Here is a 24,513-nt window from a genome sequence, read left to right as displayed (position 1 = left end):
GGAAGCCAAATCTGGGGAATAGGGTGGATGCTCCAACAATTCAATAGTGCAAATCCCTTAATTTTCCCATTGCCAAAACACCTTTGTGGGCAGATACATTGTCCTAATGAAAGATGATTTTTTTCTTCTGCAAACTGGGTCTTTTCTCACTAATTTTTTCGTCTAGTCTAGTTAAAAGATTAGAATAATATTCCCCAGTTATTGTTTTACCCTTTTCAAGATAATTAATAAACAAAATGTCTTTAGCATCCCAAAACACTGATGCCATGACCTTTCCTGCTGATGGAACCGACTTTGTCTTCTTTGGCACTGAACAACCGGTTCTGTCCACTGTTTTGACTGTTGTTTGAATTCTGGTGTGTAATTGTGAATCCAAGTTTCAGCCATAGTAATAAATTGATGCATAAAATTAGTTTTATTCTTGTTAAAACGTTCCTAGTACCGTTCAGAGATTTTCATGCGAGTGTGTTTTTGATCTGCTGTGAGCAAGTGTGGCACCCATCTTCAGCAAAGCTTTTTCATTTGCAATTCTCCATGTAAAATATATCCTACACATTCTTTTGAAATGCCTATCATCTCAGCAATTTTGCGCACTTTGACTCGCCAGTCATCCAATACCATATCGTGCACTTGATCAATGATTTCTGGTGTTGTTACACTTTTTGGATGTCCTTCATGTGGATCATCTTCAAGGCTGGTATCGCCATGTTTAAACTCGGCAGCCCATTTCTTAACTGTCGAAAACAAAGAAGAAGATCCCATAAACTTTTATGAACTTCAAATGAATTTCTTCTGGCATTAAACCCTCTTTTACAAAGAATTTTATAACCGCATGATACTCAATTTTATCCATTTCAAGGGATATAAACAACACTTTTGCTTCAGACAGCTGTATAAAACAAATTACTTGATAGAATGACTTGCAATTTCACATGGATGCTTATGACAAATGTACCAACAAAAAAAAATCATGCCGATAGTGTTGCCATCTATGGTCGAGGCCGAGAACTTTTCAGACCACCCTCATATATATATATATATATAAATGTGTGTGTGTGGCTTTTACTCGGTTGTTATACATTTGAAAAAAATAGATTTAATGACTCCAAGACCGAGATAACATATAAAGATTTTAATGATAAATACTACTAGTTTCGGCATATAGCAGCCTTCTTCGGGTATTTATAAAGGAAAGGAATACTAATAAACATTGAATTATTTAAACAAACTGGAAATTACAGGTACAAATTGCCTCACATGAATAGATCAGAAAATATTTTTCGCTGTGAAGATGAGTTTGAAAGAAAAATCGTAGAAGCAAGGGAAATCCTACTGAACCCGGTCCACTTAAACAATAATTTAAGTTATAACATCCCAGATAGCCATGCTGCAGTTATTCAATATTGGCGTTCACGTGAACCTGCACGCACAATTGCAACAAACAATGGCACGCCAGTTGGAACAACTTGAAAAAATACAACGTTTTTATGTATCGATTATGTGAGGCAATTTGTATACCTGTAATTTCCAGTTTGTTTAAATAATTCAATGTTTATTAGTATTCCTTTCCTTTATAAATACCTGAAGAAGGCTGCTATATGCTGAAACTAGTAGTATTTATCATTAAAATCTTTATATGTTATCTCGGTCTTGGAGTCATTAAATCTATTTTTTTCAAATATATATATATATATATATATATATATATATATTTATTTGCTATATAAAATTTTAATTAAAAATTATCATATACATTTTACCTATTTTTATACTTTTATAATAAAGGGATGGTTAATAAACTGTGTTATATGCTTAATTTTTCATTCTTATTCCAAAAAACATTATTACACTATGAAGGAAAAATATCAGTAAATAATTTTTTAGTTTTCTTTTCACTTAATTTTCAATTTTCCTGTTAGCAAAGAATTAGTACTGGAACTTATTGTGTCCAGCTATTGTGATATAAACTGGGCAGAGTTAGCAGCATGCAGTGCTAAGATAATTGAATTATTGGACTTCTTAAGGGACAACTAGAAAGTATTTGAATCTGGTTCCTATACCCAATTTTAAGCAGTATGTGGTGGAGATAACATGAGGAACAAGAGTTTAGACTTAATCATAGCATCAAAGAATTGACGGGTGCAGGGGAAAAACAACTTTAGTCCACAATATTGACTTCCAAAAAAAACATAATTAAATTTTCCTTGTCAAAATGCAAGTAAACATAGCATAACAAAATAAAAAAATAATGGATATGGTGCATTCATGTATATTAAGCATAATTAATTTAAATAGTACTTAAAAATTAAAAAAAAAAACAAATGGCAAATAATGGCCTTTTTGTCGAAATGGCCAGACTGAAGTGGTTTTTCTCCGGTAAATTCCAGCTACGTTGGTGCCTATATAAAAAAATGGTTGTTATGCACATTTTTTTATTAATCGGATTGGTAACATCTGATTTTTTAATTAATTAATTATTTAATTTATAAATAATGATCAGATCGCATCCCTTGTTTTAAAGATAATAGGTACTAAGGGAATTATTATACTAAGGTTGGTAAGTGCTTCTTTATTAAGTAAGCAATAATACACAAAAAATGAAATATGATAAAAAGTAATAAAAATTTAAGTAGTTAAAATATTGTAGTTTTAAAATAATCATTTATTTCAATCATCTATTGGATGGTCATCAACGTTGCCGTCATCGCCACCCTCTGGAGCATCATTATACAGCAAGTCTTTGTAAAATTTTTTTGAATTTGGCCGCTCTAAAAATTGAGACAGGTGGAGTAGGTCGTTATACTTTGCTAACTTTATGGGTACTTTGGCAGTGTATAAGCTCTGTAGCACAATATCTCTGTTATTTATTTTTTTATGCTTCTTATTCTTTATAGTTTTCTTTACAATAGATGCACTTTCATATGCCCCGGAATAAGCCGACTTGTAAAATATCGCTGTAGGTTTTTTGTCCTTTAAAATTTGCAGCATACGAATTGGTCGTGGGAAAAGGGCATTTCGCTTTATACAAAGGCGATAAATGATCTGTCCAATTTTGGAAATCAAAATCCTTTCCGCAGTCAATCACTTCAAAAGGTATAGATTTATCTCGACTGATACGTAAAACTTTTCTCCAGTCGTCCGGAGTTTCAGTGTAAGTTTTTGGTTTAACAACCCCATATTTTTATCACATTCTAAGTAAGAATGCCCTCTAATAGGAAATATCATCTTTACAACATCAAATCTTTCTTTCTTTTTTGTTACTAAAAAGTGAAGCATTCGGAAAACAGTAAAATTTTTATTTTGACCAGCACATGAGTCACAAAAGATTACAAGTTCTTTAACATCTAAAGGCAAAATGTTGTACATGAAATGGAATAACATTGAACAAACATCATCCGCTCCTTTCTTTGTGACTGATTCATCATAAGTATAAAATACAGATCGTGAATTTGAAAGAATATGGATGTTAAAGCTTATGAAGTTAAGTTGATGTTTGTAGTATACGTCATTAGTTGTAATATTTGGACAAGGCAAATTTTTTTGAAAATCCATCGCGACAGCTTCGAGAGCTGAATTTTTAAGTGAACGTTTGCAATAAAGTCTCTTTAAGGAATAAAAACTTTCTGCTTTTGTCAAATGTACCTTATACTGTGTGTCTTTTTGCTTTTTCTGATTTGTGATTTCTTTCAAAGCATCTAAATCAGCACAAGATTTAATTTTTTCTTCCAAAACGGAAATTTCCCCCTTTAATAGATCACACCTGCTACATGTATCCTTTCTAGGATAACCAACAGAGATATTAAAATTATTTTCAAAAATTCCTCGGAATGTTTCATAAGATACTTTATTTTCTGGGTTATTTTGTATGTACATTAAATGAACTTCTGAAATATTCAAATCCTCTGAAAGGTATAATTTTTGGGTTTCTTTTAGCGAATAATGGGATTTTCGTCCCTTCAGATTTTTAATAAAACTGTTATTTGTTCTTAGTCTCTTCTGAAATTTTGTGGGGTCTGTTTAGGTGTTTACCACGCCCATCTTTAGGTGACTGACCAGTATTTATCAAACAGTTTTTAATCCTTTTCACTTGTTCTTCAGATATATCATGCAAAGAAATAAATGCTTTACGGCAAATTCTGACATCTTCGCTATTCCACTCATCACCACCTTGCAGTAATCTTACATGAAAAGCAAATGAAGCCGTGTTCACCCTCACATCAACTCCTTTTCTAGGATGCTTTCTCATTACGGGAAGGATTGTAATTAGTCCACTTAAATAAGAGTTTTGGTCATTATAGTTCCCTAATAAGTTAAAATCATGAATAATTATTTTTCATTCAGCATCAGGAATAGTTTCGAAACAACGATACCTTTTGCATAAACAGTCAGGACCAACTTCGTGCGTTGTTGCGCGAAGAATTTTCATTACATCTCTAGTCCTACCTGTCTTTTTTCGTTTCTTTGTAAGTTTTTCTTTAGTATCAGTTTCACTTTCATTAGAACTATTAGAATAATCACTTATCATTTTCATACTACTTTTTATTATTAAAAAACAATTAAAATACTCGTAAAACCAAAACAGTGAAACTATAATCAAAACTAGCAGTGATTCAACAAACCACTGATAACAAAATAATGGCTGATGCAATAGTGATAATAGTTGATGTGATTGGACCGAAGTTGTTTTTCCATACAACCACTCGGACTGAGGGTGTTCTTCCCAAGTTTCCCAAGTTTAAGAAATATTCTCCGTTCATTTGTCTGGATTGAAGTTGTTTAGGCAGAAAGTCGTATTTATGAGATGAAACCTTCCTTTAATCCCCAACAGATGGCAGCATTAGGTTGAATTCACAAAAATTGGACTGAAGTTGTTTTTCTCCTGTACCTTTCAATTGTCACTGATATGTTATATTTATCCCAAGTTGGTGAGAGTGATCATGTAGTCCTGACTTGGAAGAAGAATAGACATGTGGAAGTATCAACGCAGTAGGAACTTATGAGGAATAGATAGAGATTTGAAGTTTAGAAGGCGTATTATAAATGCTGTGAAGGTAACTGAGAACTGATGCAATATTAAATAGGACATTGGCCACGAAAGATAAAAGTTGTGGTAGTTTCATTCTATAATGCTTTGATCAGACCACATCTGGATTTCTGTGCACAGATCTGGTCAATGGGATTTAAAGGGGATGAAATAAGAGAATGCAGAGATGGCTAACAAATATGATATCATGCCTGTACAATGTTGGATATGAGGATATATACTAAAAGCACCAATTTCTGCAATTTGCTGGATAGAAAACAAAGGGGGGGGGGGGAGTATTATTATTATGATTATTAAAAGAGACCAGACCACCAGGGAGTCAGGAACTCATTGAGGGAGGCCACATACTACATGCACCAGCTATCATAGTTGCTCTTGAATTCATTCACACAATATCCGATGGCAATCCATTCCAATCACGTACCACTCTATGAGAGAAAAATGTAGATCTCATCCCCTTCTTAGCAGTATTCATTCTCAGTGCCAAGGATGCCCTCTTGTCCTTTTCCCACCCCTCCATAAAATAAAAAATTTCATCAACTGAAATCCTGTAAGCCCTTTCAGAAGTTTGTAAGTCTCAATCATATCACCCCTGTTTGCTAGTATCTGCAGTTTACAAATTCTCAATCTGTTTTCATAATCAGTATTCCACAATTCTGATATCAGTTTTGATACTCTCCTTTGCACACACACACACACACACACACACACACACACACACACACACACACACACACTCTCTCTCTCTCTCTCTCTCTCTCTGCATTGTATCAGAATCACTAAGGAAACCAGGAGACAAGGCCTGCACAAAACAGTCCAAGTGAGGTCTGAGTATGATTTAGATATTTAAGCTGCTGAAAGGTTATTATTGGATTGATACCGGAGAGTTTTCATATGGTAAAACAAGGGAGAAAAGAACAGAAGTAAGAGGGCGGTCATTGCTGGATGTTGCAAAACGAAGTAGTGAGTAAGAGGATAAGAAGCAAGTTTCTTGCCTAGAGGTGGTAGGAGCATGGAACATCGTTTCATCTGATGCAAAACAGCCATAATACTACTTAACACTATCTATCTATCTATCTATCTTGAGGAGGAAGATCAAATTCATCTACCAACTTAAGACATTCACAGACATCCATGTCCACAGTGGGATGGAGAGTGGAAGCACTAAGCTAACTAGGTTTGTAATGAACACATGTCTAAAAATGTATCATAAAGGAAAAAATAAGTCTAAACAATTCTGGATGTTGGGACTATTAACTGCATTTACAAAAACGTTTTTTTTTTTAATTTAAAAAAGAATAATTTTTTAAGGGAAAAATGCTACCTTCTAAACTGAGTTAACTGAGTTTCACCTGAAAAGGTCTAAAATTATCCATAATTATGATGGGATTTAAATGCATGTCCTTCCAATAAAAAGGCTTTCATATAAGCTGGCCTGGTTGGCCGAGTAGTTAGTGTATCCGCTCTTCAGCCAAAGGCTGCAGGTTCGAATCTCACCATGGGCATGGATGTTTGTGATTGTCTGTGAAAATACTAGTGGTGGTGGTGGTAGATGGCACTGGTAGTTGGTGGATTGAGTGATGGAGACGGAGAGTTGTAGAGTAGGTGCCCTCTCTTGATGAGGTATCATATAATAATAATAATATAACAAAATGTGTCATGGGGAAAACTCAAAATTACTTCAAAGGAAATAATAGATATAAATTTACTTGCTGTTGCCTTGCTCCAACTCCTTCAGGATAAAGATGCCAATGAGAGTGAAGATATCCTCCTCCTGTTCGATGATTTTTTAAAGTTATCACAGCTCCATAAGCAACCTCTAAAGAATGAACAAAATAATTAATTAAACATCAAAAATTATTTACCTTCTTTATATAACTGACAGATTTCTCCCTACTTTATACCCAGAGTTTAAACACAAATAAGAATCATTTCTGAAAAAAAAAAAACATTTTCTTCATTTATATTAAGAGTGTGAAAAAAAATCTCAATATCATTACTTCACTGTTAATTTGTTGTGTATTCTTATGTGGCAAAATTTATATTGTCAACGGCGTCACTAATATGACTAATAAACCAGTACAAGTCATTAATTACTGAAAACTAATAAGATATCAGAAATAAGATATGTTATATCTTATTTCTGATATTTCAGAAATAAGACACACACCACAATGTAGAGGGGAAATGAAAAGAATTATAAATATGCATGGAATGAAAAATTTTCATGTTAAATGATCCAAGAATAGTTCTGCATGGAGATTCAGTTACTAGAGGTGTAGTGGATGAGAAGATATACACAAAGCTTGTTTTCTTGGAAACAGAGTAATTGTTGTGTCCCAATTTAATTATCATTATATCTAGTGAAATTCTGCTTATCTATATTCAACTTTTATCTATGTACGAGATATCACCCCAAAATACAAATATTTAAGCTATTTCTCCCCTTAGTGTCCCTAATATTTATATTATAGTGCGCCTTTTGGGAGATTTAGTTTGAGATATTAAATACAAAAACAAGGACAATTGCTAAAATATGTCTGAATGTGAAACAATATTGCAGTCGTGACAATCTCGTTAACTCGTTTAAATATTCTCCCCTCCCGCGTGATTAGGTTCGTACATTTTCAAGTGGTGCATTGGGCAGCAATTTCAGACAACTGTTTTATCAATGAACAAAGGTTTATTAAACTCATTAGTATGGTACAATTCAATTTCTAATATAATTCAATTCAATACTAAGAAAACATTTACAAAATAACATTAGCTAATCACAAGTATTTGGCTATGATCCTATATGGGCATTTGATCGTGCCGCCATAACAAATTCAACTCATACAATCATATGTATAATCCCAGATCTAATTAACACATTAGTTAACCCTGTATTAGTCTGAATATGCTATATGCTGTAGTACCTGGACATATGTGATCAACTCACTCTATTTTACTATCTAAAACTATGTAGATTAAATTACCCTTTCACTGTACTAACACATAACTTTGACATTTAAAACTTTCCTATACATTACAATACACATGCATAAATCTCAGGACACATAATTACTTATATAATATTAATATTAACAAGTATACTCTCATTATAATCAGTCATGTACTAAAGTCCTAGTATAATTTTCCTTAGTCTCTTCAACAGTTCAGTAATAGAATAATGATTACAATTATAGTACCTTTTTCTCTTGAGTTTTCTATATTGGCCTCTACCTTTTTTCCGATTGAACTATCCTGGTATGATCTCTCTTATAATCAGCCATTCCTAAGTTCTTTTGGCATTAAACTGTGCTTATGCGATCTTTACTTTTCATACTTGAATTAAGAACACACTTTAGAATCATCTATACCATGGCTGTGAAACTCACCACGTGGACACCGACTTCTTTACAGATTTCCTTTTTTCGTAGTTGTCACTGGATGATGAAACACATAGATAGTACCTTCTTTCCTTTGGCTAAATGGCATTCCTCGTTTCTTACCATAGGAAATATGGAATCGAAATCCCACTCACTTTTGTTTCCTTGTTGTGACGACAGAGATTAACTCCAATCCCGCCACTCAGGAAAACCACGTGAAACCTATACGAAGGAGCTTGTGAAGAAACTATCTGGGAAAAAGCCTCGTGGGTGGTGGTGGTGGGGGGGTTAACCCTTTTATAACTTGAGCCCTACCGGCACCTTCTTTAATTTCTTTTCTCCACCCCTTACTGGATTCAACTTCACCGACCAATTAGGGTGGCGTTTTTCTGCCAAACATCCTGAGGTCAGCAAGCACGTGACGATGTCTCAATCTGGGAATTGACCCTGAGTGATAGTCTATTGTTTTTCTTTTGCTAGCCTCTAAATTAATCCCCTTTCCAAAATTTTTAAGAATTTACTTAATATTTTAATCTCTAGCCTCTCACATACAATTTCTTATGACCAATCCTTTCTGTCTTACTTAGCTAAATTTTTTTTTTATATCACAACACTAATATATTCCTTCTTTTATTAGTTAGTTCAACAAACACTTTTATTTTGTTATATATTTTACTTAGCTGCAAGAATATTTTTCTTTCTTTTAAATAATTCATCTATTAGCTTTTATACAGGGATTTTATTTTATTTTCTCTTCATGTTACACCATGATAACTGGAAATTCTACATTCTTAAGGTATCAGGGTGTAACATAATTGAGGAGTTGGATATGATGAGTAAGTAAACAAAAGAATTGGTAGTGGTGGCTGGAATTAATGATTTATTTGGAAACATGGAGAATGTGAGAATTAGATATCAGGAAGTTGTTGAGGAGAGCAATAGATAACATTGTGTTAGGAAAAGTAGTCAGCATCACAGGAAAGATATGATAATAATGAGGTTTTCAGACAGACAACAAAGATCATATGGTATGCTAGTTGAGTTGTTATGAGGAGAAAGGGGTGCATAAATTTAGGTGTAAGAGAGATGGATAGCTCTTAAATAATTTGGGCTAAAGTCAGTTGAAGAGACTGCAGGGTACAGATATAAGGAAGTAAGAGGTGATGAGGAATAGCAGGAAAGTAGAGTAGAAGATATAGATATAGCAAATGGAGAGGTGAATGTGAGAGAAAAGATTGAGATGGCCTAGGATACAGGAGGAACATTTAAGTTTGGGGCTAGAGAGAGAGATCAGTGGTAATAGAGAAGCATGGCTTGGGGGGGGGGGGACATTCATGTGTTAAATGTGAGAAGTAGTGTTGGAGAGAGTTGTTACAGAACCAAAAAATAGTAGCATCTGTTTACAAATGTCAGAAGTATCTGAAATAAGGGGATGAAATTGTTACACTCAAATGTGCACTATCTGGTTTCTGGCCTATCCTCAAAATAGAAAAGGTTTCTGAGTCTCTCAGTATGTTTGGAATGCCCTTGAAAGGTATTACCATATTGCATGGGGAAAGAAACTGTAACACGTGCTTGGAGACGAAACATGGTATTCACCACTTCAGGTCTCAAATAACTGGGTGGTGGTGGTATTTCATCAGTTGATGAAGGTCATCTACCACCTTCTGGGTCCAGTTTTGAAGCAGGAATTCTTGTTGGGTTTGCCAGAATCCTTTTGTGGAAATATTAAATTATACTTGCCAAGAAAGTATATTCTCATTTATTCAATTCAACTTTAGTGCCAATAATCATTCTTAATTCAATAATTTCCTAGTAAATCCACCAAAAGGATAAAGGACTGCAGGTCCAATCAATCCATCGTGCAGAATAGTCAGTCTCCTCTCAATGCATGTCCTCACCCTATTCTTCCATCTATCCATAAATGAATCTACAATGAAACATACAAACATTAACGGTGATGCTGTAACAAAAAGAAACTTTATTTTTTCTCAAACTTTTATGGAAAGAGTCCACACCATGAGAAGATTTGATTAACTTGACAGGGAGAGGCTGTATGCTGCATGTTACCTGCCCATAAGAGGTCCATTAAAGATTACTTTGCTTTACTGTATTCATGATTAGGCAACTTGTATACAGAGATCATTGACTGACTGATATCAGTTGCCTCGGTATCTTGTAATGCACCACTCTCTCTCTCTTGGACATGCATAGTGCCATGCATTATGGTAAGGATCATTACACAGATTGCTTTTTACCTTTATTGAGGTCTCATCAGTGGATACTAGGGCCAGAAGTTAACTGTTCTGGTATGATAGATTGATTGGACCTGTGGTCTTTAATCCCTTTGTCAAATATGCAGGGAAATTGCTGGATTAAGGAAGATTATTGAGTACTGAAGTTGAATCAATGCAGAAATCACATATTTTTCTGTATCAATGATAGCTGTAGAAAGGTTTTTACACTTGGTTACAAAGTAAATTATATTGACAAGTTATACTGTTGTTTAATCCCTGTGTATCCAAAGTGCAAACAAGCAAAGTTTGCACATGAAGTATTTTCATGCTACTTTTATAGAAGCTGACTTCACAGTATGGTAATAGATCATTTTGATATACAGAAAATATATGCCTTTTGAACTGCTTCAATACCAGTATCTTTCAGGTTTAGATCCCACTGATAAGACTCAATGAATATGATTATCAGTCTGGGTGGTGACCCTTCCCATAATGCATAACAATATGCATGTCCAAAAAAAAGAGTGTGCTGTGCATTATAAACTGAGGCAATTAATGTGAAGTGAGCAAACTTTGCATTCTGTGCATCAGTACTTCATGCACAAACTCTGTTTGATTGTACTTGGTAAACGATTAAACAAAATACAATTTCTTTCTAAGTGCAATTCACAGTGTGATGATAGTTTTTGTTTTTTCTCAATTGGCCAAATATAAACTTATTTCCATGTAAGCTGGATGTTAGATAAGTCTTAAATATTGAAAAGATGATATCATTTACTAATTTTGGAATTAATAACCATCCCAGAGGTAAAAGACCATAGGAAGCATGGAATCATGAGCTCTTGGTATTATTGGAGTTAATTTTCATTGGTAATTTATGCAGAAGTTGATGGAGAAAGATAACGTCATATCAATCTTATCTTTGCCAGATGACTTGATGGAATCTCTGGATGGTGGGGAGGAATAAGCATGGAGAGACTGAGGTTGTTCTAGGCCTTGACAAATGACCAAGAGGCCTAATTGCTGTTTGTACAAGAAGCAAGTCTGTATTTGACTGTATCTGATTATTAATTTTAGAATTTTTTTTTTTTTTTTACTTGGATGTAGACTGAGTGAAAAGCTAGTAAAAAAAAAATTTTTTTTTTGCTTGATTATCTTGGCACACTTCTCAGAGAATGATAGCTGGAATAGCTAAAACTGCTAATGCCTTTGATTCTCATACAGGAAGTAGGCGAGGCCATTTTAGCCCTATCAAACTTTTGAAGACTGAAGGGACGGTTCAGTCTCTACTGGAGTCAAATTAGAGATAGGCTGACCCAAGACTATCACTAACAGTATCCAGCATCTGGTGAAGAGAGGTGGCTGGCAAGTGCTACCTCTCTTGGTCTCTAATCCTAACACTATATATCTATTGTCTGAGATAGTGTGGGTTCTACAGTCGATTTTCTTCAGTTTACAGGATGAAAAACCTGAGTTTCCAGGGGGGGGGGGGGGACTTGCTTGCCCGTGCCAGAGATCGACTAACTTGGGAAACAGTCAAAGAAAGGCTTAGAAAATGTTCCTCTAGTCAGCGACTAGATCTGAATATAGGTCTTCCTTTGGGTGATCAAGTGCCGTGAGTGCAAATGCCACTTCCACTGAACTACACAGGTTCTGGAGTTGGAAAAGTGATAATGGATTTTGAGTGCAATGGGTGGTGGATTTTTGTTCCAGCTAAAATTATTTGACTGAAGTAGGAGTTTTGATGAGAAGAGCTGGAAAGGAGAGGTAAAAATCATACTGATCATTCTATCGGTAACCATTATAATGGCACAGGACATGACACTAGCTGGTTGGAGGATAGTCCCTAATAACAAAAATATGGACAAGTGTATAGTTTGAGTTACCAAGAGAACTGACTCCACAGTACATATGGAAAGATACCTGGTAAAGAAAAAAAACAATGTGTTGAAAAACAATGATGAGTATTATGCAGTATTGTGGATTGATGGGCAATTTGTGTTAGGTCATTCTTGACTATAAATACCTTGGCATTTCTTCAACATCAGTGGGAAAAGGAAGCTAGTTTGAGATGGGAACATTGAAATTGAAGTTTTGAACTGCATAAAATCATGCTTCTGGTATAAATAATTGGGAAAGTTGAAGTGGCTATGAGAATTTGGAGACCTCTAGTCTTTAAATGAATACCATAAAATCTGTTCTGGTTCAAAATTTCCAGTACAGAAATTTTGAACCAGAACAGATCAAAAAAGAGGGGATTCTAGGTTTGACCTTTTCTGATGTAGTTGTTAGCTTTTGTGGAATATATATATATATATATATATATATATATATATGTAATTGCCTTTGTGGTAGAAGGAGTCATGTAAAGAGTAGTTTGAGATTACTAGTTGAGGGTCTGTTAAAAATAACAGATTAGGTTTTGGCAGAGTTTGTGGTGCATATTATTAGTTTGGTGTTACAGTCATGAATGTTGGTGAGTGGATGTTGAATTTTTTATTTTTTTTTCATTAATGATTTGCGTGCTCTTTGATTGAATTTATGTTTTTGTTATTATTTTTGTGAGAGATTTTTCTTGTGCATAATAACTGTATTTGTATGTTATTTTTCATGTTTGCATGGAAGAGGAGTGAATAAAGAGTAAAAGGCACACAGGGGAATGTGAAAGATTTGCAAATATTACCCACACAGATAGAATCTATCTTCTATCCATGATGGCCTTGACTGATTTTAAAAAAATAACAAAGGGAGGGGTTGGATCCCTCCATTATTTTTTCTTTTATTGGATATTTTTCTTTTAATGGAATTAACATAATATTCCCTTTCATGAATGGTTGGTCAACCTATAATGCATTACTACTATGAATAGGCAAGAAGGAACTTTCACATTTGATTTGAAGAATGATTTTATTCCTTGGGAAACAACATGGGAGAATGTTCCAGTGGGCAGTAGTAGAAGGGATGAACAAAGTGGAAATGTTTCAGCAGTGAAAGGAGGGGGGGGGGTTTGAATAGTTGATACACATTTCAATGGATTTAACAGAGGAATTATTGAAGCCATTTCAGATAAAGAGTAGCCATGGAAGCATTTATAAAAGCAAATGGTGGAAATTATTATTATAACAGTGTCTCCATGGAGTCAGAAGACTCATCACGAGAGACTCTACATTGATACACTAACCGTTATTCACAATACTTATCATACTTCTCAAACTCATTCACAGATGAGGCACTCACAACCACCTCTGGCAATACATTCGACACATTTACCACCCTCCAAACCGAATGCCTGTGTCAATAAGGTGGACTGAATTGGTGAGAGATGAGTCATTAATCAATCTTTTATGATTCCTATAGGTTAATAGTTTTGGTGGTAAAGTTGTCTTGAGCAAAAGAGAATCCTAACTTTTTTAATAACTTAATCCTAACAAAAGCCTTCTCCTCATCTTCCTGCACACCTCCTCCTAATACAACTTCGCGAAATTGCCATTTGTTCTCCCATGTTGCCCTCACACTGTACGAAAAACCTCATCCACATAAATTTGGTAATAACCTCTTACCAACTTAAAAGAAGGAATCATACCCCACCTCTCTCTCTCTCTCTCTCTCACTCCTCCTATCCATTAAAGTCTTCAAATTGTGTTTACTCAATCTATTTTCATGCCCAATATTTTAGAGGCCAGGAACCACATTAGACAATCATTTCTATTTCCAATATCTCTTCATCTAAACTAGGTGACCAAGCCTGCATAGTAACCTATACATATTCTGATTAAAACCTCATACAGTGAAACTGTGTATATCTTGAATAGTTATTCAAGTGAAATGCATATTCCATTAATTATTTATAAATATTTATTATAATGTATTTCTGGCCAAGAATTAATGAAAATATATATAAATTGAAGTATGTACACAGTTAGCACTTATTGTTGTTGACTTCGGATCAGACAATTCCAAAACTGGAACTAATTTTCATCAGTGCATGGAGAATTTTTGTATGCATGGAGCAAGAAAATACGGAACGAAAGTGTGAATAATCATATTTCAGCAAAGTTTAAAAGATATTTACCTCTAAACAAAGGCATATGTTGACAATGATATTGCCAAGCACAGAATGAGAAACCCAGATGTGAATGATATAATCTACATGACATCACACAGCATTTGTTTTTATTATCAACAAAAATGCAAGAAAATAACAACTGGGGAGCTGAGGAGGGAGTAGCATAGAGAGAGAGAGAAAGGTAACAAATTATGGAATAACATGGATACAGAATTTTCACAAATTTGAGGAATAAAATGGAGGTCTCATTCTGATTGATTTGTATGATTCTATATCTTGGCCTATCTGTATCTGTCATTATGAGTTTATTAAATTTAGTAGAGCTCAATGTATATTCATCTCAATTTGTTTCTACATCTTAAACTGGGAGAAAGTGTGAGATAGAAATTGTGAGAAAAATTTATATTTTAATTAACAAAACGATTAGATGAGTTGTATATATATATTACTTTAAATAATATTTGATTTATTAAATCATTTTGAATAACCTTGAATTAATTAGATTTCAGCTATAATAGATAAAGATTATAAGTTTGTTTGAATTGAGTTAATATTTAAATCTGAGATCAGTAATGGCATTTCCTTAGGGACAAACCTGGTTGGTCTTTCAGCAATTAAAATAGATGATTGAATACCAAAAAAAGGAAAACATACATATAAAAAACAAACAAACAGAACCATAACATCCTTACGTCAACATCTTTAATATCATTGCCATAATCCTCTGTGCTGTCTGTCCTCACAATTTCAGCAATGTGTCACTGAAATTTTAGGTCCTTATCTGCTATCAACCCCCCCCCCCATCCTTCAAACACTCTGTATCCCATCTCTGTTTTCCGAATTTTAAAACCTGACACTTTGCAATGTTCATATGGCAACCCCATTCACATGCCTGTTCATCCAGTTGAATCTCTTGCAAAGCTACAGATTTTTCTCTACTCCTCATAGTTCTTTTCAACTGTAAACAACTACAGCTCACTATTCAAACCTTTCTTAATATTCTTATCATACAAGATGAACAATAACAGCCCCAAAAACAGACCCTTGGGGCATACCGCTAACGACTTGAAACTTCTGGGATATCATTCTTTCATGCATAAGTTACTGATACCTGTCAGAGAGCCAGTCTCTTGTCCACTAACTAATTATAGCCATCCCCATCTGTTTCGATTTAATTATGAGCTTGTCTATTAAATTCTAAATATACCATTGTGCACGCACAAGTGTGTGTGTGTGTGTGTGTGTGTGTGTCTTCCTTATCCAATGCATTTATCACCTTATTATAAGTAAGTAGATTGTTAAAACACTATCATCCTTCAACAAACCTATCAAAAAGAATGCTGCTGTTGTCAATTTTGGAACCTTGGCCATCACTAACCTCTCTGATACTAAACACAACTTCAAATACACAGATTGGACTACAATTTGAAGCTTTAGTTTTATCACCACCCTTATGAAGCCTTTATGTCTTCTTTCTTCTACTTTGTAACTTGTTTAACATAACAATGCCTGGCTGGCCAAGTGGTTAGCGTGTCCGTTCTCCAGTCAAGAGGCTGCAGGTTCGAATCCCACCGTGGGCATGGATGTTTGTGATTGTTCTGTGGAAATACTAGTGGTGGTCAGCAGTAGATGCCGTTGGTGTAGTTGCAGTCAGTTGGTGGATTGTGAGTGGTGGAAGCAGAGTTATAGAGCAGATGCCCTCCCTCGATGAGTCTTTGGACTCCCTGGAGGTGACAAATAATAATAATCATGTAAAAAGGGTATGTCAGAGCTGCTGTTAACTCCCTGGAACATTCTATCTAAACATTTCATGATATATCATCAAGATTGTTCAATTTCTCCTATACTTCCTGCTCACTCACTACTAGTGCCTTTTCATTTCGCCCAGCTGTACATAAGTTCTGCATGTTGTCACATTCACAAAGATGAAATACCTTTATCAACTGCTTCTTTAAAATCTCAATTATATCCTCTGCAGTTGTTATCCTGTGTATAACAAAGAAACTACCTAGATTTTTTTTTCTGCTTGCTTCATTAGCTAACTGCTGATCATGCTGCACTTTTGTTACCAATATTCCCTCCAATTTTTACCAGCCCATGTGTACATGAAAAACTTTTTGTAAGTTTCATCTCAGACTTACTATGTTAGCCTATGCTCACAATAATGAGCACTCTTAATTTGATATGTCTAAAGTTGGTGACAACATCTTTGTTAAAATATCTTGTATGTTGCACACTAAATATTTCTATAAGAGCAAAAATTTAAATATAAAAGCAAATAATAAAAAATGACATAATCATATCTGTGATTGTCATAAGGTAGAAGGATGAATTTCATCACCTGGTGTGAAACCACTACCCAACTTACTGGAGGCCTGAAGTGGCTTGAAAAAAGTTCCATGTTTCGTCTATAGAACAGGGTTTCTGGAAATTAAAAATAGGTAAAAAAAAATATATATATAGAATTTATAAAAATATTAAAAAAATCCTTAGTCCACCCACAGTGCAAAATGTACTGTAGGTTTGCAAATAACTTTCATGGGTGGGAGGAAAAAAAAAAAAAAAAAAAGCATGTTTTTCTCTGATGTTGATATGCTATTTCAAAACATTTTGTCCAGCCACTCAAATTAAAATAAACTTACAATTCATTTCCACTTTAATTTCAACAGTGATATTTTGATGATTTAATACAATAAAACTGTTGATGTAATATTTATCATATTAATGTTGTCCTGTTTTCATCTAGCTATAACCTGTAAAACTGCGAGCATTAAATTAATTTGCTTAAATCTGCGTAGATACAAAAATCCAGCACTGTTTGTACAAGTTGAAGTAACTGTATTGTCTAGACATTAGACATTCTAAACAAATATGCCCTGCAACTTGCTGATGTTAGTGTTAGTTCACCCATACTGCATAAGCTAAAAGTAACTAATTAGAGGATATTAAGTTGGAATGGGTTAGAGTAATATTGGAGACACTGGAGAAATTACTGAATAAAATAAGTGGCAAGTATGATTTATCATATAATTTTATAGTACGTTCAAAAATTACTGACTGTAAATTTGAAATTCTGAAAGGAAAAATTTTGTGTGCACAATTACTATGCATGTATGCTAACTTTTTCGACCAATGTATGCATACACACACACACACACACACATGCACTTAGAGAACATTGTTAGCTGCCCTTACCAAGTGAGTCACCTTTCTTACCTATTCACTCCTCATGCAACTGATTATTACCACTCATCTTGTGCAGCCTCCATAATGCCTTCTTCCAGATTGCATGACTCACCCCTTCATTCATCCATTTCACAGCTACTTTATTTAACCTCCTTTTCTTCCAAATACATTCAGACTTCGCCTCTATTACATAATTCCCAAGTATGGCTGAAGCAGTACTGATCTCTTTTCCATCCATTTCCTCACACAATGATGAAGCTATAAGCTATCACCAGTTTATCATAATCACTAGCCTTATAATTCCAGATAGACAAACCTGTCAGGAGGCTTCCTGGTCAAATGGCACATAATCCAGCTGCCACACACTCTGCCAGGTCATGCCTGGAGAGGGGAGCCCAAATAGCAATATGCAGGAAGCACTGTCAAGGCACATTATGGAAAGGAGACTGGTTACTCTCTCTCTATGGGTGTCATGCCCAAGAGTCCATCATCTCTCACTGCATGTTTCCACTCTATCCTTCCATCTATCCAGAAATGAACCTACAATAAAACATACAAGCATTAACAGCGACACTGCAACAAAAAGAAACACCATCAAAAACCAATCCCAACCAAAAAAAAAAAAAAAGACAAAGCACATTATAAAAAATCACTCCAGAAATAATCTCCACAGTTACTAACATTCAAGCCATAAACACAAACCTAAATGGCATTCAGACCAGACCTCTTATTCTTGAACAGAAACCAAAATTGCATCTACATCCAGTACAATTAGCCTTCAATGTATAACATGCTTCACACATCCGTTTACCACAAAGGTCCTGTAGCAAAAGAAATTATGCACTTTGTGAGATCTGACATTGCTTGCCAGAGAACAGCTAATTTAGAATCCCCTGTTTTTGACCTCTTCTGGCTTCCTTGTGCCATTTTGTAATATTTATCTGCTACATTTACCAGTCTCCAAACTCTGAAAACTACTTCACCTCCCCTCTCCATGAAGCTCAACTATCTGCAATCCAGCTATCCAAATAGTGAGGTCATCTTCCTAGGTTCAACTAGGTTCCTATTCTTCTTCAACCTGGATCAGTCCCCTGCTGGATGAAGGTCTCGTCTCTAAGTTTTTTTCCATCCCATTCTATTTTCAGCCTTTCTCATTCATTGCATTTCAGCAATCCAAACAATTTCATCTTGCCATCTCTTCCTTGGTCTTCCACTTTGTCTACTACCACTTATAGGTAGTAGACAAATGGAACAGACTTGTACAATTTTAATTTGATATATTTTATTTACACAGATTCCTATTTCTGCTATTCAGGTTGTATTTCTTTCATCTAGATTATATAATAAATAAATAAATCAGCTAACGTTTTTTATTCCTTTATAGGAGTAGGTGAGGCCTTTATACCGTATCTAACTTTTGGAGACTGAGTGGGCAGTTCAATCTCCACAAGTAGCCAATCAGAGATAGCTGGCCCATGTCTATCACTAATTATAGGCAGCCACCAATGAAGAGGCTGGCAAACAAGTGCTGCCATCTCTTGGTACCTAACCCTAATAGGATATGTTACTGTCTGAAATAATGTGGGTACTATAGTCGATTTTCTTGAGTTTACGGGATGAAAAACCCACTTGTCCATGCCAGAGATCGATTAACTCAGGAATTATATTATCTTTTAATGTTTTATGTATTAGAAACCGATCCTACCAATGATATTGTTATTATAGTTGGAATGATATAATAAATGTCCATTTTCTAGTTTAATTAGATCCTCTCCTCTTCTTTGCACTTCCAAGAATCTGAGATCACATCCTATTTAATTTTTTCAGTCTCTTTCAATAGCTCTTCTAAGTGGGTTTCACCTTGAAGAAATCTACAAGTGTGAGTGGCAATAAACATTCTTCTATTGCAGTGTTGCTTGTCCTTTTTCTTTATGATCTCATCATCCTTATCTGATACAGACCTCCTGGGAAGGTTTAAGTCTGGATCACCATTCTGAATGGGTGGATAAAGACTTATTTGAGTAATTACAATGCCCATTATGGCCATGGGCTCTATGACCTTTATTCTTATCTGATCCACATTTATGATTATAAATATGGGAAGTTTTGGTCCTAATTCAACCCATGCTGACCAAGGCCAATATCTCAGGAAGAAGACAAACTTCCCTGCATAAATCAAAAAAAAAAAAAAAAAAAAAAAAAGAAGCAAACATTCATTCTTAGTCCTCAAATACTCTAAATAGAATTGGGAGGGGTGGAAGACAAAGAAAAAGAGAGAAAAAAGAGAAGTAGGGACCAGTCTACAGGTAATATAACAGATGTAAAGTACATGAGTAAAGCATGGTCCAGCCTTCAGGTACCTTGGGATTCACACTCCCCCCACTCACTAAAATGAGTATGGGAGTGTGAGCCCACAATTCCAATTGGCTCCCATTTTCCAATACCAATTCCTTTGCTATAAGCAATGACCTAATGTAAATTGTTCATTTACCTTCCCAAATTCCTGCACACTTCCAATGCACTTGATCTCCTTTTACCAGTTCTCCTTCACATCACCAGAGAGTTAAACTTTCTCTTGGTAACTCAGATCACAAGATGTGCAAGTCCTTTCTCAAAAAATGCCCTTCCTCCAACCACTCCTAACATTGTAACCTTCGGCACTAAGTGGGATGGCCTCCATAATTTCTACTCTTCTTTTCTATGGTCTGACAAATGCTTCCACTCTTCTGACCCAAACACTGCTCCAAGCAAGTCAGAAATTATTCTCACTGACTTGATGGCACTGACATCATTTCCATTCTATCCAAAATTCTCATCCACTTTCCAGCCATGGTTCAACAGAAGCTGTACCAAAACAGTTTACTGCAGATGGCTTGCATCGACAACCCCAACTTCATACTCAGCCTATGCTGAAGCATGCAATAAATGCAAAAATAGTCATGAGGAGATCTAACCAACTTTGTAAAACCCAACAACAGAAAACTTGCCTCCTATTCATATGGAAGCCATTCCTCCTGGCCCCTTGCAAAGGCTAGTGGATGCAACTTCTGCTCACCTGTGATTCCACCTCTCTCACCCAGACAGCACCCAAAGACAAAGCTGACCTCCTGCCATAACTCTTTTCTTCCAACTCCTGCACAGATGACATGGCAACTTGCCTCCTACCATGCCAATAAATGAACACCATATGCCTCTTGCGGTTTTACAGCAGAAAGATATAAGAAGAATACTAATAAACTTGGACACTAAAAGGTCCCAATGGCTTCTCTCCAATTCTATTCAGTGTGTCCTAGAACTAACACCTGTTCAATCTTCTATACTCAGCTGCAGCTTATTCTAAAACCTGGAAGTAAACATATTTTACCTATTCAAAAAAAAAAAAAAAAAGGAGAAGACAGAAATCTGCTGTCCACCTACTAGCCAATTGCCATTACCTCACTCCTCTCTGAAATAATAACTTTTTCATGATAAGATGACTATTGATCATTTGAAAAAGTTAACTTCTCCACTACCTGGAGGTCATCAATAAATCAGCAACCACTAGTAATGGATTCTGCCAATCTAGATCTATGGCTGATCTCTTAACTTATATCATCCAGTACTGAATACATGCCATGGAAAGTTCAGAGAAACATGCACTGCTATCCTAGACACCTCCAGGTCTTCGAATCCTGTCTACTTAGCAAACTGCTTTCTTTCTTAGTTGGATAACCAGCTTTCTCCCTTTTTTGTTCACTACATATCATGGTGGATGATACTCTCTATTCGAGCTTTGCCACCAACACAGGAGAACTCCAGGACTACATTCTATTACCTACCATCTTTCTTCTATACATAAATGACTTGCTGCTCTCAATCACTACCAGTCCTATTCATAGCTTTGCTGACAACATCATGCTCCATTTGTCCTATTCTTTTGATAAATCATGTAGTTCTCAGACATCCCAAGCATCAAGATCATCTACAACCAATACCTTAAACAGTGATCTCAATAACATCCTTCAGTGGAGCAAGGACAATTTGGTTACCTTCAATGCCCACCAAAATGCAGTCTTCCTTTTTGTTAACAAAATGGATCTCAGCTCACCTACCTTGTAATACACAAAACATCAGACAGGATCAGATCTCTCTCCTAGAACTGACACTTACCTCCAGCCTCGCCTGGCATAAACACATCACATCAATAGCTTGCTCAGCCTCTAAAAAACTAGGCCTTTTCCACTCAAGATGCTATTTTGCACTCACCCAAATACTAACCCTATACAAATCCCAAATATGTCCATCCTTAGAATACAGTTTGCACATTTGAGATTGTGCACCTAAAACATCACTACAAATTATTCATGCTGTCCAAGGAAAGGCAATCTGGCTCAGAGATGACTCTTCCCTCACAGACTCACTTCAACCTCTACCTCACAGATGCTCTGTACTATTCTACAGGTGATTCCACAGTCACTGCTCCAGTGAACTGGCAAACATCATTCCTCTGCTTTCTGTTAGGCCTATTAAAAAAAAAGAACAGCAGCTTTCCCTTTCCTTATTTATTCCACTTCTTTCCTCTGAAACGGCCTTCTTCATAATGTGCTTCCCATAAACTACAACCTCCAGCTGTCCTTACTTTCATCCTACACACATCAACTGATGTATTATAGGTTCTTGTACTTCTCGTGCGAGTTAAAAATCAACATTCTTTGTTGATTTTTAAACAACTGATCAGACCTCAATAAAGGTTGAAACCAGTCTGGGTAGTGACCTTCTCTCATAATGTAGAACAGTAATACAGCTCCTAGGAGCTGGGTTTCACATTATGAATAAATACCAAGAACAGTGATCAAAGCTTGCTCACCCTTACTATGAGTTGTCCCATGTTGCACTCCCATATGGACTATCCAGGTATTTGCTTATGCTTGGACTCGTCGAACTTTATATACCAGGTGATTATAAAATAACATCAAGTGTTCAGAGCCCTCTAGCAAGTAATGTATTGGACAAAACACACCAATATTCGGTAGACATACACAGTGGAACATTGAGATTCGATTTAACGAAAAAAAAAAAGTACCAAAAGATGCCAACAGGGGAAATTTTCGCACTGTTTACTGAGTAAAATGCATTAATATGCATTATAGTGTTTCTTGTGAGCGATCATGCAATAAAAGGAAAGCCTGTGAGATTTCTTATCATTCGTAGACAAACTGCTTTTCAATGCCTCTTACCTTATGTGAGCGTGCTTTGTTAGTCAAACTCTATTATCAGCGGAACGATAATGCCAGTGCTTGTCTTCGTGATTTTTGGCGTATGAAAAATTTACGAAAAGGACCGATTAGCGTAACTAACTCATGAAAACTGATTCGGCGATTTGAAACTACTGGAACTCTAGCAGTGCAGGTAGGCAGGGGACGCAAACCAATCAATCACCAACAAGTTGACAAGTTGCAACTGCTATTGTGGAACAGGAGATGATGAATGTGCAGGTTACCAGCAGTGCACGAGCAATATCCCGGCAAACTGATATTGCATACACAACAGTGTGGAAAATCATACATCAGATGTTGAAGTTTTACCCCTATAAAATCAGTCATGTTCAAGAATTGCATCCTGGTGATGCGACCACACGAATCGACTTATCTTTGAGATTCTTAGTGCACATGGAAGTGGATGATGCATGGCCGTGGCAGATTTTATGGAGTGCTGAAGCAAACTTTTATTTGAAAGGCGATATTAACACACGCAACTGTCGCATTTGGGCTGCAACTAATCCACACGTGTGTCTGCAGATGCCTATCCACTCACTCAAAGTCACAGTGTGGTACGGATTTATGGCATCTTTTATCATTGGTCCATACTTTTACGAGGAAAAATCGCCAAAATGGACCAGTGACCTGTTCCATCAATGCTAACAGGTATGCCAATATGCTACAGAACTTTGTGGTTCCACAACTGCAGCAAAGAGGATGTCTCGATTCGACCATCTTCATGCAGGATGGTGCACCACCCCACATCGGACTTCAGGTACAGCGTGTTTTGCTACATTTCTCTGACAGAAGAATCATTAGTTGTGCATTTCCCACACCATGGCCACTGAGATTGCCTGATTTCAATCCTTGTGACTTTTGGCTGTGGGGATTTCTTAAAAGCATTGTCTATCAAGGACATGTACCCCATATTCCAACTTTGAAAGATCGAATAACGTTACACATGAGACAAATCAATTCCGATATGTTGCGAACCACTGTGGAAAATGTCGTGCACCGTATGCAGTTCCTGGAACATCAGAATGGTGGTCATATTGAACCTCATTTGTAATTAACAATAAACATCATGAAATTGATGTGTGCTGTCTCTCATTTGCCATTTAGTCATTCATTAGTCACACCTACTAAAATTAATTTGGCAGCACCAAAATTTCCCCTGTTGGCGACTTTTGGTTTTTTTTTTTTTTCCCATTAAATCGAATCCCCATGTTCCATTGTGTTCATCTACCGAATATTGGTGTGTTTCGTCCAATACATTACTCGCTAGAGGGCTCTGAACACTTGACGCTATTTTATAATCACCCGGTAGTTTCTATATTCGGCATGAAACTCTGAGTTTCTTATTCGGCTATGA

At 35.8% G+C, this 24,513-nt stretch overlaps 1 protein-coding gene across 1 annotated transcript in view; it reads right to left on the bottom strand.

Moving 5' to 3' along the window:
* The window catches only part of tw (Protein O-mannosyl-transferase 2), a 303,353-nt gene that overhangs the window by 161,897 nt on the left and 116,943 nt on the right, over positions 1-24,513 (bottom strand). The window contains exon 10 of the mRNA XM_090399620.1: positions 6,754-6,863. Coding sequence (XP_090255746.1) covers positions 6,754-6,863 — 110 coding nt within the window. The remainder of the gene's footprint in view (positions 1-6,753; positions 6,864-24,513) is intronic.

Source organism: Typopeltis vanoorti, chromosome 10 (genome assembly GCF_054136105.1).
Source record: "Typopeltis vanoorti isolate ZY-2024b chromosome 10, IOZ_Tvanoo_1.0, whole genome shotgun sequence".
Taxonomy (NCBI): domain Eukaryota; kingdom Metazoa; phylum Arthropoda; class Arachnida; order Uropygi; family Thelyphonidae; genus Typopeltis; species Typopeltis vanoorti.
This window is presented reverse-complemented; position numbering and strand designations above follow the sequence as displayed.